Source organism: Nycticebus coucang, chromosome 12 (genome assembly GCF_027406575.1).
Source record: "Nycticebus coucang isolate mNycCou1 chromosome 12, mNycCou1.pri, whole genome shotgun sequence".
Lineage (NCBI taxonomy): Eukaryota > Metazoa > Chordata > Mammalia > Primates > Lorisidae > Nycticebus > Nycticebus coucang.
Window position 1 is genome coordinate 108,222,789 of NC_069791.1, and position 14,604 is coordinate 108,237,392.

Sequence of the window (14,604 nt, forward strand, 5' to 3'; positions counted from 1 at the left end):
GCCTTGGTTCATGCCTTTGCAGCTGCCACGCTCCCTGATAATTGGCAATTAGTGGCGAAGAAAGCCGTGTTCCTCTTGTTAATGAAAGTAGTGGCCTGTTACCTTTCTTCATGTTCCCCACTCAATAAATAGCTTTTATTTTCCCATTAAATTTGGCAGCGTTATCAAATCACCTTACTGATGTTGCAATTGTACATTTGGGGTGCATGTTTGGGCATTGGTTCAGCAGCCCCACGCAACTCACTGTTTGGCATTTGGGCATTGGTTCAGCAGCCCCATGCAACTCACTGTTTGGCGTGTAAGACGGGGCACCCCATACGTCACTCTGGAGTTGATTTCTTCTGATGTTTGCTTGCAGATCACTTGGTTCTAAAATGAGAATAGGCTCCGCCCACCTTCCCCCTTCCTCTTTTCCCTTTCCCCCTTCCCCCATTCTTAGGTTATAACTGAGTTATAGCTTTCATGTAAAAGCCATAAATTAGTTTCATAGTAGGACTGAGTACATTGGATACTTTTTCTTCCATTCTTGAGATACTTTACTAAGAAGAATATGTTCCAGCTCCATCCATGTAAACATGAAAGAGGTAAAGTCTCCATCTTTCTTTAAGGCTGCATAATATTCCATGGTGTACATATACCACAATTTATTAATCCATTTGTGGATCGATGGGCACTGGGCTTTTTCCATGACTTAGTAATTATGAATTGGGCTGCAATAAACATTCTGGTACAAATATCTTTGTTATGATGTGATTTTTGGTCTTCTGGGTATATGCCTAATAGAGGAATTATAGGATTGAATGGCAGGTTTTTAGATCTATTTTTAGATCTCTAAGTGTTCTCCAAACAACTTTCCAAAAGGAATGTATTAATTTACATTCCCACCAGCTGTGTAGAAGTGTGCCCTTTTCTCCACATGCACGCCAACATCTCTGGTCTTGGGATTTTGTGATATGGGCTAATCTTACTGGAGTTAGGTGATATCTCAAGGTAGTTTTGATTTGCATTTCTCTGATGATTAAAGATGATGAGCATTTTTTCATATGTCTGTAGGCCGTGTGCCTGTCTTCTTCAGAGAAGTTTCTCTTCAAGTCCCTTGCCCAGCCTGCGATGGGATCACTTGTTCTTTTCTTGCTTATACGTTTGAGTTCTCTGTGGATTCTGGTTATTAAACCTTTGTCGGAGACATAACACGCAATTATCTTCCCCCATTCTAAGGAATATACCGTCTGCTTGCGTTACTTACTGTGTTCTTGGCTGTGCAGAAGCTTTTTAGTTTGATCAGGTCCCAGTAGTGTATTTTTGAAGCTGCTTCAATTGCCCGGGGGGTCCTCCTCATAAAATACTTGCCCAGACCAATTTCTTTTTTTTTTTTTTTTTTTTTTATTGTTGGGGATTCATTGAGGGTACAATAAGCCAGTTACACTGATTGCAATTGTTAGGTAAAGTCCCTCTTGCAATCATGTCTTGCCCCCATAAAGTGTGACACACACTAAGGCCCCACCCCCCTCCCTCCATCCCTCTTTCTGCTTCCCCCCCCATAACCTTAATTGGCCCAGACCAATTTCTTCAAGGGTTTTCCCTGCACTCTCTTCTAGTATTTTTATAGTTTCATGTCTTAAGTTTAAATCTTTAATCTAGTGAGAGTCTATCTTAGTTAATGGTGAAAGGTGTGGGTCCAGTTTCAGTCTTCTACAGGTTGCCAGCCAGTTCACCCAGCACCATTTGTTAAATAGGGAATCTTTTCCCCACTGAATGTTTTTTTTTTTTTTTTGTAGAGACAGAGTCTCACTGTACCGCCCTTGGTAGAGTGCTGTGGCGTCACACGGCTCACAGCAACCTCTAGCTCTTGGGCTTACGTGATTCTCTTGCCTCAGCCTCCCGAGTAGCTGGGACTACAGGCGCCCGCCACAACGCCCACTGAATGTTTTTAATTGGCTTGTCAAAGATCAAATAACGGTTAAGTAGCTGGGTTCATCTCTTGGTTCTCTATTCTGTTCCATACATCTACCTCTCTGTTTTTGTGCCAGTACCATGCTGTTTTGATCACTATCGATTTGTAGTATAGTCTGAGGTCTGGTAGCATGATTTCTCCTGCTTTGTTTTTATTTCTGAGTAATGTCTTGTCTATTCGAGGTTTTTTCTGATTCCATATAAACGAAATATTATTTTTTCAAAATCTTTAAAGTATGACAGTGGAGCTTTAATAGGGATTGCATTAAAATTGTATATTGCTTTGGGTACTATGGACATTTTAACAATGTTGATTCTTCCCAGCCATGAGCATGGTATGTTTTTCCATTTGTTAACATTTTCAGCTATTTCTTTTCTTAGAGTTTCATAGTTCTCTTTATAGAGATCTTTCACGTCCTTTGTTAGATAAACTCCCAAATATTTCATCTTCTTTGGTACTACTGTGAATGGAATAGAGTCCTTAACTGTTTTTTCAGCTTGACTATTGTTGGTATGTATAAAGTATGTATGAATGTTGATTTTGTAACCTGAGAAGCTGCTGTATTCCTTGGTCACTTCTAAGAGTTTTGTAGTAGAATCCCTGGTGTTTTCCAGATACACAATCAAATCATCTGCGAAGAGCAAAAGTTTGATCTCTTCTGACCCTATATGGATACCCTTGAAGAATGTGACTATTTATTAAAAGGCAGCTCCTACCCTGCCATCTTCTTCACCCTAGTGATCTATTTGCCAGGGGCTTGAAGTCAGTAAAGATATCTCCAGTAGCATACACAAATTACAAAAGTCTAAATTTTTTTTTTTATCAAGAGGGATAAAAACATCATGAAAACAAACTTGAATAAACTGAATATTGATCTTTTTTTAAAATGGCAGTAGGATACTATGTCACAGTACCAGTTACAGGAATAATTCTCTTTTCCTGACCAATCTTGTTTTACCCTATATATCTACAGGGTTTTGACACTTGTCCAGTTGAAAAAAAGGTTGTGTAGCTGGATCACATATATACCTTTTTGTATTAAAAGGACATTTAAAATTCATTTCAGGTTAATAAAGGTGGCCCTTTCCCATTTTATTCCAGTTTTATTTTTTAAAAAGATATCTCCAGTGCCCCTTTGTGCCAACCACTTTGCCTACAGGATCTTATTCAATCCCCATGGTGACCTGTGAGTGAACTGCTCTTGGCTGTGTTCTGGAGATGAGGAAACTGGGGCTTATTAGGTCTGGGTTGCTCAGCCAGCGAGTGGATCTGATATGTGGCCCCACGTCTGTCTGGGACACTTTGGGCATGTTTTTATAGTTATCATGGCCTGCCTCCTTTCTTAGGGGAAAACCTTTCTCCTACTTCTCAAATGCCTTAGCAGAACTGTTTGAGGAAGCATCCTCAGAATGAGCTAGGCCTGAGGGACCCAGAAGAGTCTTCTTAGCCTGATTGTCTTAATAGCTTCTACAAATCCAGACAGAATCCCGGGGCTGCAAGACCTCTCCTTCCCTCACCCGTCCCCTCTGATCACCAGTTCTCCAGCCTTCCTCCTCTGTGAAGACCTTCTTCTTTTCCCCAGTTCCTCGCAGCCCTTCCTCTGTCGCCCCATCTCATCTGTGTAAGCTTCCCTTATCCCAGCATTTTCTTGGGCTGCCAGGGCAGTACACGACAGCATACAATGGGAGTCCCATCCCCTGCTGCACTGAGGGCAGGAGGGGCGTGGCTGGGGCACTTGCTCTTACCCAGCACTTCCTGGGTGCTCAGTGAATGAGCAGGTCAGCCCCGTGGTGGCTCCACTGAATCCAGTTCCCTATGTGTCTAACTCACTCTGACCTTTCCTTTAGGGCATCACTACAACCTGACTTTATTGGAAACCCTCTGGGTAAACTTGGGTTTTTTGTAAAATTATGAAATATTTTTATTTTAGTTTTATAGTAACACTTATGTTTGCCTCAACTTTTATCAAGGTTTTGGTCTTTTTGTGTTCAATTATATCTTTTAACAATAAAATGAATCCACGTAGTCTCAGAAAGTATCAATAGTATTCCTATGTTCCAATGTTTATTCCTACGTGAGTTTATATTTCACAATTTTTAATCTACCTTCATAATTATTTTTATATGCTTCTTTACATAGAAAATGTATTTTTTTCCTATTTTTATTTTTATTTTCTATTAAATCGTAAATGCATAGATCATGTATACATTAACGCATTTATGGGGTACAATGTGCTGATTTCATATAGAATTAGGAACGCTTACATCACACTGGTTAATATATACCTCATCTCATTTACTTAATTATTGTGTTAAGACATTTATACTCTATTCTAATAGATCTGACATGTATCCTTGCATTATGCATCATGGATGTGATCCCACCATTCACCCTCCCTTGATCTGACCTCCCCCAACTGTACTTTTTTCTTCAGGAAGATCAAGACAAGAATTTTCCAGCAACATGCTGAGAAACAACAATTGTTTTAAACTGAGGGCTAGCATAAATAAAGAACATAAAAGTGTTGCAATCATAGATATAGTGCTTGAGAATCTTGTACATGATTATACTACGCATGTATAATTTGGTGAAGACAGAAAACACTCCTAGCATCCCACACAGCCCCTCCCCAGTCTATCACCAACTCCCTCATACTAACCCACTCCTGGTAGTCACCATTTTTACTTCAAAAGGGACCTTTTTAAAGTTCTGAGGTTGGTTTTTCGTTGTGGTGAAATAAACATAACATTTACCATCTTAACTTATTTCTAAGTGTACAGTTCAATGACATTAAATACGTTCTTAAAGGTATTATTTTACATTTAAATGACACTGGCAATACTTTCTTGGGGGCAAAACAACCAAGTGATAGAGAAGCAGATAGAGCAGAAAGTGAAAGTTCCCCAACCTCAGTGTCTTCCTCAGAGGGAACCACTGTTTTCAGTTTATGTATCCTTCCATATCTTTCTCTTTGTATTCTCATGTAAATATCAATGCAGGAATACATGATATGCGCATATATGCATGTTTCAGTTCTATAGTTTTGGGGTTTTTTAATCAAAAACTGACTGACTGCTTACAGCTTGCTTTCTCACATGCAGCTCTGTGTCCAGGCCCCTCTAAGCTGGCGCTCCCAGACCCACTGGAGAGCACCCTGTTTGATGTCTGTCTCCTCAGAGATGTACCTCATTTCCCTCACTCAGGCACTGGCCCTTGCTTATTTCTCTCCTCTCTCCTGACCCTTGTTACTGCCCTTGCAGAGCCTGTATTCCAATCCCCTCAGACCCTGAGAAGTCTTAGTCATTGCTAACCCCGGGGGAGTTGCCTTCCCTGGAGTACTGGCTTCTTAAAAAGCAAGGACCAAAGCCTTAGGTGGAGGAGTGAAGGGTTGATAGACGACTTCATGGATGAGCAGGCAGGTGCAGACCCTTTAGGGAGTAGGTAGGCCTGGGAGGCACCCCTGGGATCCCATTGCTGGCCCTCAGCTGATCTTGACTATGAAAGCCAGCCCAGTGTCCAGCCCTGAGAGTTTTCTGGTCTGGTGCCTGGCAGAAGCACTACAGCTGATGAGGAGGGCACTGGGAGCTTAGCCCTGGAAAATCCTGAACTTATGGCATTTGGGAAATGTAGACTTTGTTTACAGAATACTTTTCTCTGGAATATGCGTTGTATACTTTCTTTATGTGAAGATAAACCCAACGGACTTCTACCAAACCTTTAAAGAGGAACTAGTATCTATATTACTCAACCTGTTCCAAAATATAGAAAAAGAAGGAATACTACCCAACACATCTATGAAGCAAACATCACCCTGATCCCCAAACCAGGAAAAGACGCAATAAGAAAAAAAATTATAGACCAATATCACTAATGAATATTAATGCAAAAATATTCAACAAAATCCTAACAAACAGAATCCAGCAACACATCAAATTATACATCATGACCAAGTCGGTTTTATCCCAGGGTCTCAAGGCTGGTTCAATATACGTAAACCTATTAATACAATTCAGCACATAAACAAATTAAAAAACAAAGACCATATGATTCTCTCAATTGATGCAGAAAAAGCTTTTGATAATATCCAGCATCCCTGCATGATCAGAGCACTTTAAGAAAATTAGTATAGAAGGGACATTTCTTAAACTGATAGAGGCCATCTACAGCAAACCCACAGCCAATATCGTATGGAATAGAGTTAAATTAAAATCATTTCCACTCAGATCAGGAACCAGGCAAGGCTGCCCATTGTCTCCACTGCTCTTTAACATTGTAATGGAAGTTTAGCCATCGCAATTAGGGAAGAAAAGAGGATCAAGGGTATCCAAAAAGGGTCAGAAGAGATCAAACTTTCACTCTTTGAAGATGATATGATTGTATATCTGGAAAACACCAGGGATTCTACTACAAAACTCTTAGAAGTGACCAAGGAATACAGCAGCTTCTCAGGTTACAAAATCAACATCCATAAATTGGTAGCCTTTATATATATCAACAATAGTCAAGCTGAAAAAACAGTCAAGGACTCTATTCCATTCACAGTAGTGCCAAAGAAGATGAAATATTTGGGAGTTTATCTAACAAAGGACGTGAAAGATCTCTATAAAGAGAACTATGAAACTCTAAGAAAAGAAATAGCTGAAAATGTTAACAAATGGAAAAACATACCATGCTCATGGCTGGGAAGAATCAACATTGTTAAAACGTCCATAGTACCCAAAGCAATATACAATTTTAATGCAATCCCTATTAAAGCTCCACTGTTGGCTTGGCGCCTGTGGCTCAAGCGGCTAAGGTGCCAGCCACATGCACCTGAGCTGGCAGGTTTGAATCCAGCCTGGGCCCGCCAAACAACAATCATGGCTGCAACAACAAAAAAAAAAAATAGCCAGGCATTGTGGCGCGCGCCTGTAGTCACAGCTACTTGGGAGGCAGAGGCAGGAGAATCTCTTGAGCCCAGGAGTTGGAGGTTGCTGTGAGCTGTGATGCCACGACACTCTACCCAGGGTAACAGCTTGAGGCTCTGTCTCAAAAAAAAAAAAAAAAAAAAAAAGCTCCACTGTCATACTTTAAAGATCTTGAAAAAATAATACTTCGTTTATATGGAATCAGAAAAAACCTCGAATAGACAAGACATTACTCAGAAATAAAAACAAAGCAGGAGGAATCATGCTACCAGACCTCAGACTTTACTACAAATCGATAGTGATCAAAACAGCATGGTACTGGCACAAAAACAGAGAGGTAGATGTATGGAACAGAATAGAGAACCAAGAGATGAACCCAGCTACTTACCGTTATTTGATCTTTGACAAGCCGATTAAAAACATTCAATGGGGAGAAGATTCCCTATTTAACAAATGGTGCTGGGTGAACTGGCTGGCGACCTGTAGAAGACTGAAACTGGACCCACACCTTTCACCATTAACTAAGATAGACTCTCACTAGATTAAAGATTTAAACTTAAGACATGAAACTATAAAAATACTAGAAGAGAGTGCAGGGAAAACCCTTGAAGAAATTGGTCTGGGCAAGTATTTTATGAGGAGGACCCCCCGGGCAATTGAAGCAGCTTCAAAAATACACTACTGGGACCTGATCAAACTAAAAAGCTTCTGCACAGCCAAGAACACAGTAAGTAACGCAAGCAGACAGTATATTCCTCAGAATGGGGGAAGATATTTGCATGTTATGTCTCCGACAAAGGTTTAATAACCAGAATCCACAGAGAACTCAAACGTATAAGCAAGAAAAGAACAAGTGATCCCATCTCAGGCTGGGCAAGGGACTTGAAGAGAAGCTTCTCTGAAGAAGACAGGCGCATGGCCCACAGACATATGAAAAAATGCTCATCATCTTTAATCATCAGAGAAATGCAAATCAAAACTACTTTGAGATATCATCTAACTCCAGTAAGATTAGCCCATATCACAAAATCCCAAGACCAGAGATGTTGGCGTGCATGTGGAGAAAAGGGCACACTTCTACACAGCTGGTGGGAATGCAAATTAATACATTCCTTTCGGAAAGATGTTTGGAGAACACTTAGAGATCTAAAAATAGATCTAAAAACCTGCCATTCAATCCTATAATTCCTCTACTAGGTATATACCCAGAAGATCAAAAATCACATCATAACAAAGATATTTGTACCAGAATGTTTATTGTAGCCCAATTCATTATTGCTAAGTTATGGAAAAAGCCCAAGTGCCCATCGATCCACAAATGGATTAATAAATTGTGGTATATGTACACCATGGAGTATTATGCAGCCTTAAAGAAAGATGGAGACTTTACCTCTTTCATGTTTACATGGATGGAGCTGGAACATATTCTTCTTAGTAAAGTATCTCAAGAATGGAAGAAAAAGTATCCAATATACTCAGCCCTACTATGAAACTAATTTATGACTTTCATATGAAAGCTATAACCCAGTTATAACCTAAGAATATGGGGGAGATGAAGGGAGGGGTGGATGGGCGGGGGGAGGGTGATTAGTGGGATCACACCTACGGTGCATCTTACAAGGGTACATGTGAAACTTACTAAATGTAGAATATAAATGTCTTAACACAATAATTAAGAAAATGCCAGAAAGGCTGTGTTAACCAGTGTGATGAAAATATGTCTAATGGTCTATAAAACCAATGTATGGTACCCCATGATCACATTAATGTACATAGCTATGATTTAATAATAAATTAAAAATAAACCCAATGGCCTTCAGATTTTTTATTCTAAAGTGGGCTTTTCCTTCTTTTTCTGTTGTGTCTTTTACTTTGGATGCTGTCTCCTGCAGGCACTCACTCCTGCAACCTTGAAGTCACTGGAGCCCCTGCCCTGCTCTAGGCCCTGTGGGTTAGTATTGAGAGCACAGTGGGGAGAAAAAGGAAAGAGATGCTTCTCCTGAGGGTCTTCGGTCTGGAACATGTCAGAACATCCAGTATAACAGTAAGATTCTTGAGAGGCTGACAGCCAGAAGGATTATGATTGGAGTAGCAGGAATGGTCACAAATCTCTACCCACTTCCCAGCTAATCTAAGAGCTTCTCTGAGCTAATGGTGGTGTTTGATGTTGTTAACATTGAGGAAAAAAAAAAAATCAGGTTTTTTTTAAATATAAAAGGAAGCGAAAGTAGTCCATAACCCCAGTGTCCAAATGACCCCTGTTCAATTTTTTACCCCAAATGTCCAAATGACCCCTGTTCAATTAGTTACCTAATGTTAACAGGTGCATATGATTAGAAATTTTAAACCAAATGGAAGGGAAAAAATGAAAACCATGAATGTGCTCATGTGGGTACATATGCAGTGTCCCTACTTGTTTTGGTTCCTCAAAAATGAAATGCCAATTCCTACACATCTTTCCAGGAAAAGTCTTTGAAAAGCTTTATCTGAAAGGGACCTACTGTGTGATCTGTTCTCCTTTTTTCATCCTGGTGCTGTGTCTGCATCACTATGCTTGGGAATAAAAAGACCTCAGTCTTTTTAACATCTATATGGATTCTCTGTGTGTGCACAAACAGCCCGTACTTATCTAACCACTCTCCTGTCAATGGACATTTAGGTTATTTCCAGCTGTTTACTGGACGGTTACATTTTAAAGGTTTGAAAATTCCCAGTAAGTATGCCTCCCCGCCAAACACCTGATCATTGAGAAAAGCAGATCCCTTTGGAAAGTTTTTAAATTCATTTTACAGTTAATTTTTCTTTCTGTCTTTCTTTCTTTTTTGGAAACAGGTAGAGAAAAGAAGATGAACAGTTGTAACAGAATGCTTGTTGTTTCACTAGGTTCTAAAGGTGCTTTGTATCCATAATTTCTTTTGGTTCTAAGAGGGCAGAATTACCCTCACTTTGTTTTAGACAAGGAACCTAAGGCTCAGAGAGGCCCCACAGCCCATGAAAGGTCCAACTGGGCTGGGGGTCAGATCACACTGGCTGGCCCCAGGCCCCAAGCACTTGTTTCACTTTCCGAAATTCTGCCAATTGTTCTGTACCTCAAAGTTCATCTGAAGCAGTGGTTCTCAATCTTCCTAATGCTTCAGCCCTTTAATACTGTTCCTGTGGGTCGCAACCCCCAGGTTGAGAACCGCTGATCTCGAGCTTCAGGAGGGTTTTTTTCCTATTTGTGTGAATTTCTTCTCATAACTTCTAACTAGGATGGATTTGCTCTGTGTTTGGCCTTGATTTTCTGTTTCAAATGTTTCGATTGCTGTGTAGCATGGTCTAAAATTCCCTGGGAGTAGGTGATGATGAGAAGATGTGAGTCACCTTATTTTGGGAGCCTAACCCAGGCTCAGGTCCTTTAAGAGAAGAGGAGGAGCTTGCACAGGGCTGCATTTGCTCACATAGCACAGCGCCTAAGTGTGCTTTGATGGATGCCATCTGTCAAGTCGTGTATACTCAGAAGGCTTCTACCTCTGGGCTCTTGGTTGTTGACGTCTGTAATACACAATCTGGGTTTCCTAGACAGTAGAATCATGGCTGAATTTATCTGTCATTTTTGTGGTTGAATGATCCAAAGTGGGTAAATAAAAATTAATGTTTAGATTTAGATGCTAATTTAGCTTTCAATTGAGTTTTGTTTTGAGCGTTATTGAAATTAATCTGTGTTCCTTGAGTACATTCCACTTATTGGTAAGGTACGGCGGACCCCACAGTATAATTGGTGGTTGTTTGGGTAAAATCAGAAGATGGATAATCCATATCAAGATAATGGAAAAGTATATTTTAAAACTTTTTTTTATGACAAATTATGTCTGAACATTGTCCATACTCTGGAAAGAGAAAAACACTTTCATCAAAATCCTGCCCCAAACAAATCAGTTTTTTTTGCCTTTTGCTCTGTTCTAGACCTGGTCCATTTGCAGGTATATATAAATACTCTTTAAAGAATACTAAATATGGAGCTGAGCTTGAGTCCTAGTGAAACACTATTATTTTAGGAAAAGCTTGGGCTTTGGAGATGGGCAGGCTCCAGTTCAAATTCTGACCTGCAGGAATTCTTACAGGAATTCTGACCTGTAACGTTGGACTTATCCCTTCTATGCCTCTATTTTCTCAACTGTAAAATGAGACTAATAATTCCTATATATCATGGTTGTTATGAAGACTGAGATACAGCAACACGAGACAGGAACAGGTGACATAGGCTTTTAAAAATTTCCCTTTGAAGACTCTGACTTTTCTGGGGAAAATCTTCTTCCTTTGGGGCGAGCTGATCTTTGACTCATTGCTGATACTTGCCAGCCTCCCTTTCTAAAGAGAGCCAGCATTGACTACACCCAGTATACCTTGTTTTTTCTTTTTAGTTATTTATTTTTATAATAACAAGGCACATGTGTGTTCCATTTCCTGTAGTCATACATGGTTTCTTTTTAAAGTTCAAATTAACAATAACATCAATGTGTTGTAGCTAAGACATAGTATGTGGTTTTGAATCCCAGCTCTGTCACCTCCTGTCTGTGTGACCTTGGGCAGATAGATCATTTAATGTCTCTGAGCTTTCCTTTCTTTATCAGGAAATTGAGGATGACACAGTAGTATCTCATGGGGTTGCTGCAATGTTTAAATGAGATAATATAGTCTGGGCACTCGGGGCAACATCTGGCACTTAGTACCATAAAAATGTTAATCAAAAGTGTTTTTCTTATGCAAACAACTGACACATGGGGAGCATAGGACTGTATTAGTAAAGTGCAGCATTTCTGACTTAGGACTGTGGGCAATAAATGTTACTGGGCGTCATTGTTTTGATTATTTGATAATGTGGTATTGATAGTAGGCATAATAATAGATTAGGAAGTAGCACTTAATGTTTCGGGGATTATTTCTTAGGATAGTCCAGCGCTCAGATTCACCCATTGTCTTTGTTCGACTTCCCTAGGCTAAGCCCAGCATTCGGTGCTTCATTAAACCCACTGAGACGCTAGAGCGGTCCCTTGAGATGAATAAGCACAAGGGCAAGAGGCGGGTGCAGAAGAGACCGAACTACAAAAATGTTGGGGAAGAAGAAGATGAGGAGAAAGGGCCTGCTGAGGATGCCCAGGAAGATGCCGAGAAGGCTAAAGGTACAGAGGGTGGTTCCAAAGGCGTCAAGACAAGTGGGGAGAATGAAGGTGAGTGAATTCATGTACACTGCCCTGCTCCCATGTTGCCAACCTGCCCAGGAGTGAGGCTGCTGTCTGTGTGCTCCCTCCCTAACTCCTGGCCCCTCATGTGTGTCCAGTTGGTGCCTCTGTTCATTCCTGATACTGGCGTACCTCATTCTAGACAACCAGCCATTTGGATGCAGCTGTGGGCTGTTTGTCCCACACAGATCTGGTACTAGTCATGCCCTCATCCAATGGCCCGAAGGCTTCATACTCGTAACCCTGTGCCTAGGTTTCCTCATCTGTAAAAAGAGGATAATAAATAATACCTACTTTGTGTGTCATTACTGGAGTTAAGTGAATAAATATGTGTAATGTGCTCAGAACAGTGCCTGGCCCACGTTAAGTGCCGGGTCTTGTTTGTTGCTGCTCCTACGATCACTGTTACTATCGTCCTCTTCATCCTTACTGCTGTTGTAATTATTCCTGACACTCCAGGATTATGAGTTGTATTCAGCGTCCTAAAGAAAGAAAGGGGGTTTGTGTTGAGTGAGATCGAGTATGTTTGGGGGGGGAATCAGGTGATCTGATGTAATTCCTTTGACTCTTACAGTAATATTTTTTTAAAAATCCTGTGTTTATAATGAGGCCCACTTGTATGTGGTACATATATGTTCAATAAGCAGAATCATTCCTCTTTTTGCCCTTGGGAATGATTCTGGTTGATTTTCTACCTCCCTCTTGTTTAAAAGCTAAAACCTTGAACTGAAGAGCATTTCCTCTGGGATTAAGCAAACTTGAACTGTCTAGTTGCTTATGTCATGGGCCAGGCTCACGGCCACACAGATGGGGCCTCTGGCTGTGGCCCTGGGCATGGGGGCTGGGGAGAGATGATGGGGAGTTTGATACTTGGTAGAGGTGGGGCAGGGGCTTTGCTCACTGGAGGAAAGGTCCAGCCATACTGCCTGGGGTGAACTCAGCCTCTTCTCAGCAGCCTGGGGTGCAGTTTGCTGTGGATGCAGGGAGAGCTTCCCATGAGCCATTCTCCTGGGCTTGCAGTGGCTGCTTTGAAGCCACCTCTACCCAGCCAGCCCTGTCAGCAGGGACTGTGTGAGCCCCCAGGCCAGGACATCTAAAGCCCTAACAGAGCCACTCACTGGATCAGTGAGCAGGAACTCATTCACCTTTGGGAGTTGCCTGCAGTTCTGCAGCCAGAACATGTCTCCACCCCCACCCCACTGCCCCATCATGATTTTCTTGGCATTTATCAGTGAATGCAACGATCATATTTTGGTAAGTATAATCAAGATATCTCTCTGGTGCCAACTAGTCCTCTTTTTAAAGGTTGAGATCTCCAGCCTGCTTTCGTTTGTGTTCAGTGTTCATAGTGAACATTTTGGTTTAAGAATTCTTTTTTGGCCTGGGAAACCTTTGCCAACAAATAACACTTTGGTGGGGAGTGAGGAAAAAACACAAGGCAAGCGTACCTACTTAGTTATTTGGGTGATTTCAATTTTTTCTTGTAGTGGTTAATACATAGAAAAAGGTCTGCCTTAATGTAGACCTAGCTGTCGTATAGCCACACTGGGGGAAAATGGACATCTTTACCTCATTTTGTACACTGTGTTCTTTCAATTTTGTTTTGGAAAGATGCTACCTCTTTTGTTCCAGTCCTTTTAAGGGATGCTCTCTAACAAGGCCTTAGCCATGACTAACAGTGGTGTGGACAGGGCAGGCTTGGGCCCGAAATCACAATCAAATTAGTCAGCTGGGTGGCCCAGTCCCAGAGTACAGGGGCTTCAGGCCAGCTCGGGAAGGCCACCATTTCAGCGTGGGCTGCTTGTAGTGGAGTGGAGGCTCCTGCATGCTGAGCCCAGGTGCCCTGTGCAGGGCATGGGGGAGGAATTGTCATCAGCCAGCAAAAGCATGGTTCCCAAGGAGTTACTCAGCCTGATTGTGCCAGATGGGACCCAGGAATCTCCCCAGAAGCCTTGCTGAGACAGTTGGTGGTAACTTCAGAGCTTGGTCAAGTGTGGCTCTTCAGTGACCCTCTTGGCAGTTTTGATGCCTTCCTAATTTGAATATATTAATCATTTTTGGTATGATGGGCCTGCCGTCTTCCTTCTCCGCTCACCGTAAAGAAATAAACATTTACGGACCAGTCCTGCTGGGCAACAGCAGTTGTATTCTGGAGATTTTTTAATTGTATATTTCTCACTTAATTATTCTCATGTTTGAAGGTATGGTTGGTGTGTATTTTCTCCCTAGATTATGTCTGTGTTTGGGTAAACCGCGCAGCGGTTAATTCCTGTGACTTAGAAGGGCATTGGCACATTTTCTCATTCGTGTTGTAAACCAGGGAAATAGTGTAGATGGGATCTGTCTCAGCATCCAGGTTTATTATATGCCTCGGATGGTTGATCGATGGTGTCCTTAAATGCTGGACCTCATTTTCCCCATCTGGAAACTATGATTATAGAAAATATAATTCGTGTGATGACTTTTTTTTTTAATGAAAGTGCATTGGTTGGTCTTGTGGTCGCAAGATTTAGAAATTCAA

The 14,604-nt window shown here is 41.2% G+C and overlaps 1 protein-coding gene across 8 annotated transcripts in view; it reads left to right on the forward strand.

Annotated features, from left to right (window-relative positions):
• CLEC16A (C-type lectin domain containing 16A) overlaps nucleotides 1–14,604 on the forward strand; it is a 241,250-nt gene that overhangs the window by 54,273 nt on the left and 172,373 nt on the right. For 6 of the 8 annotated variants that reach the window (XM_053554134.1, XM_053554138.1, XM_053554136.1 and 3 more), the window contains one exon: nucleotides 11,840–12,071. In XM_053554134.1, coding sequence (XP_053410109.1) covers nucleotides 11,840–12,071 — 232 coding nt within the window. The remainder of the gene's footprint in view (nucleotides 1–11,839; nucleotides 12,072–14,604) is intronic. The other 2 variants (XM_053554135.1, XM_053554141.1) reach the window with 1 other exon arrangement.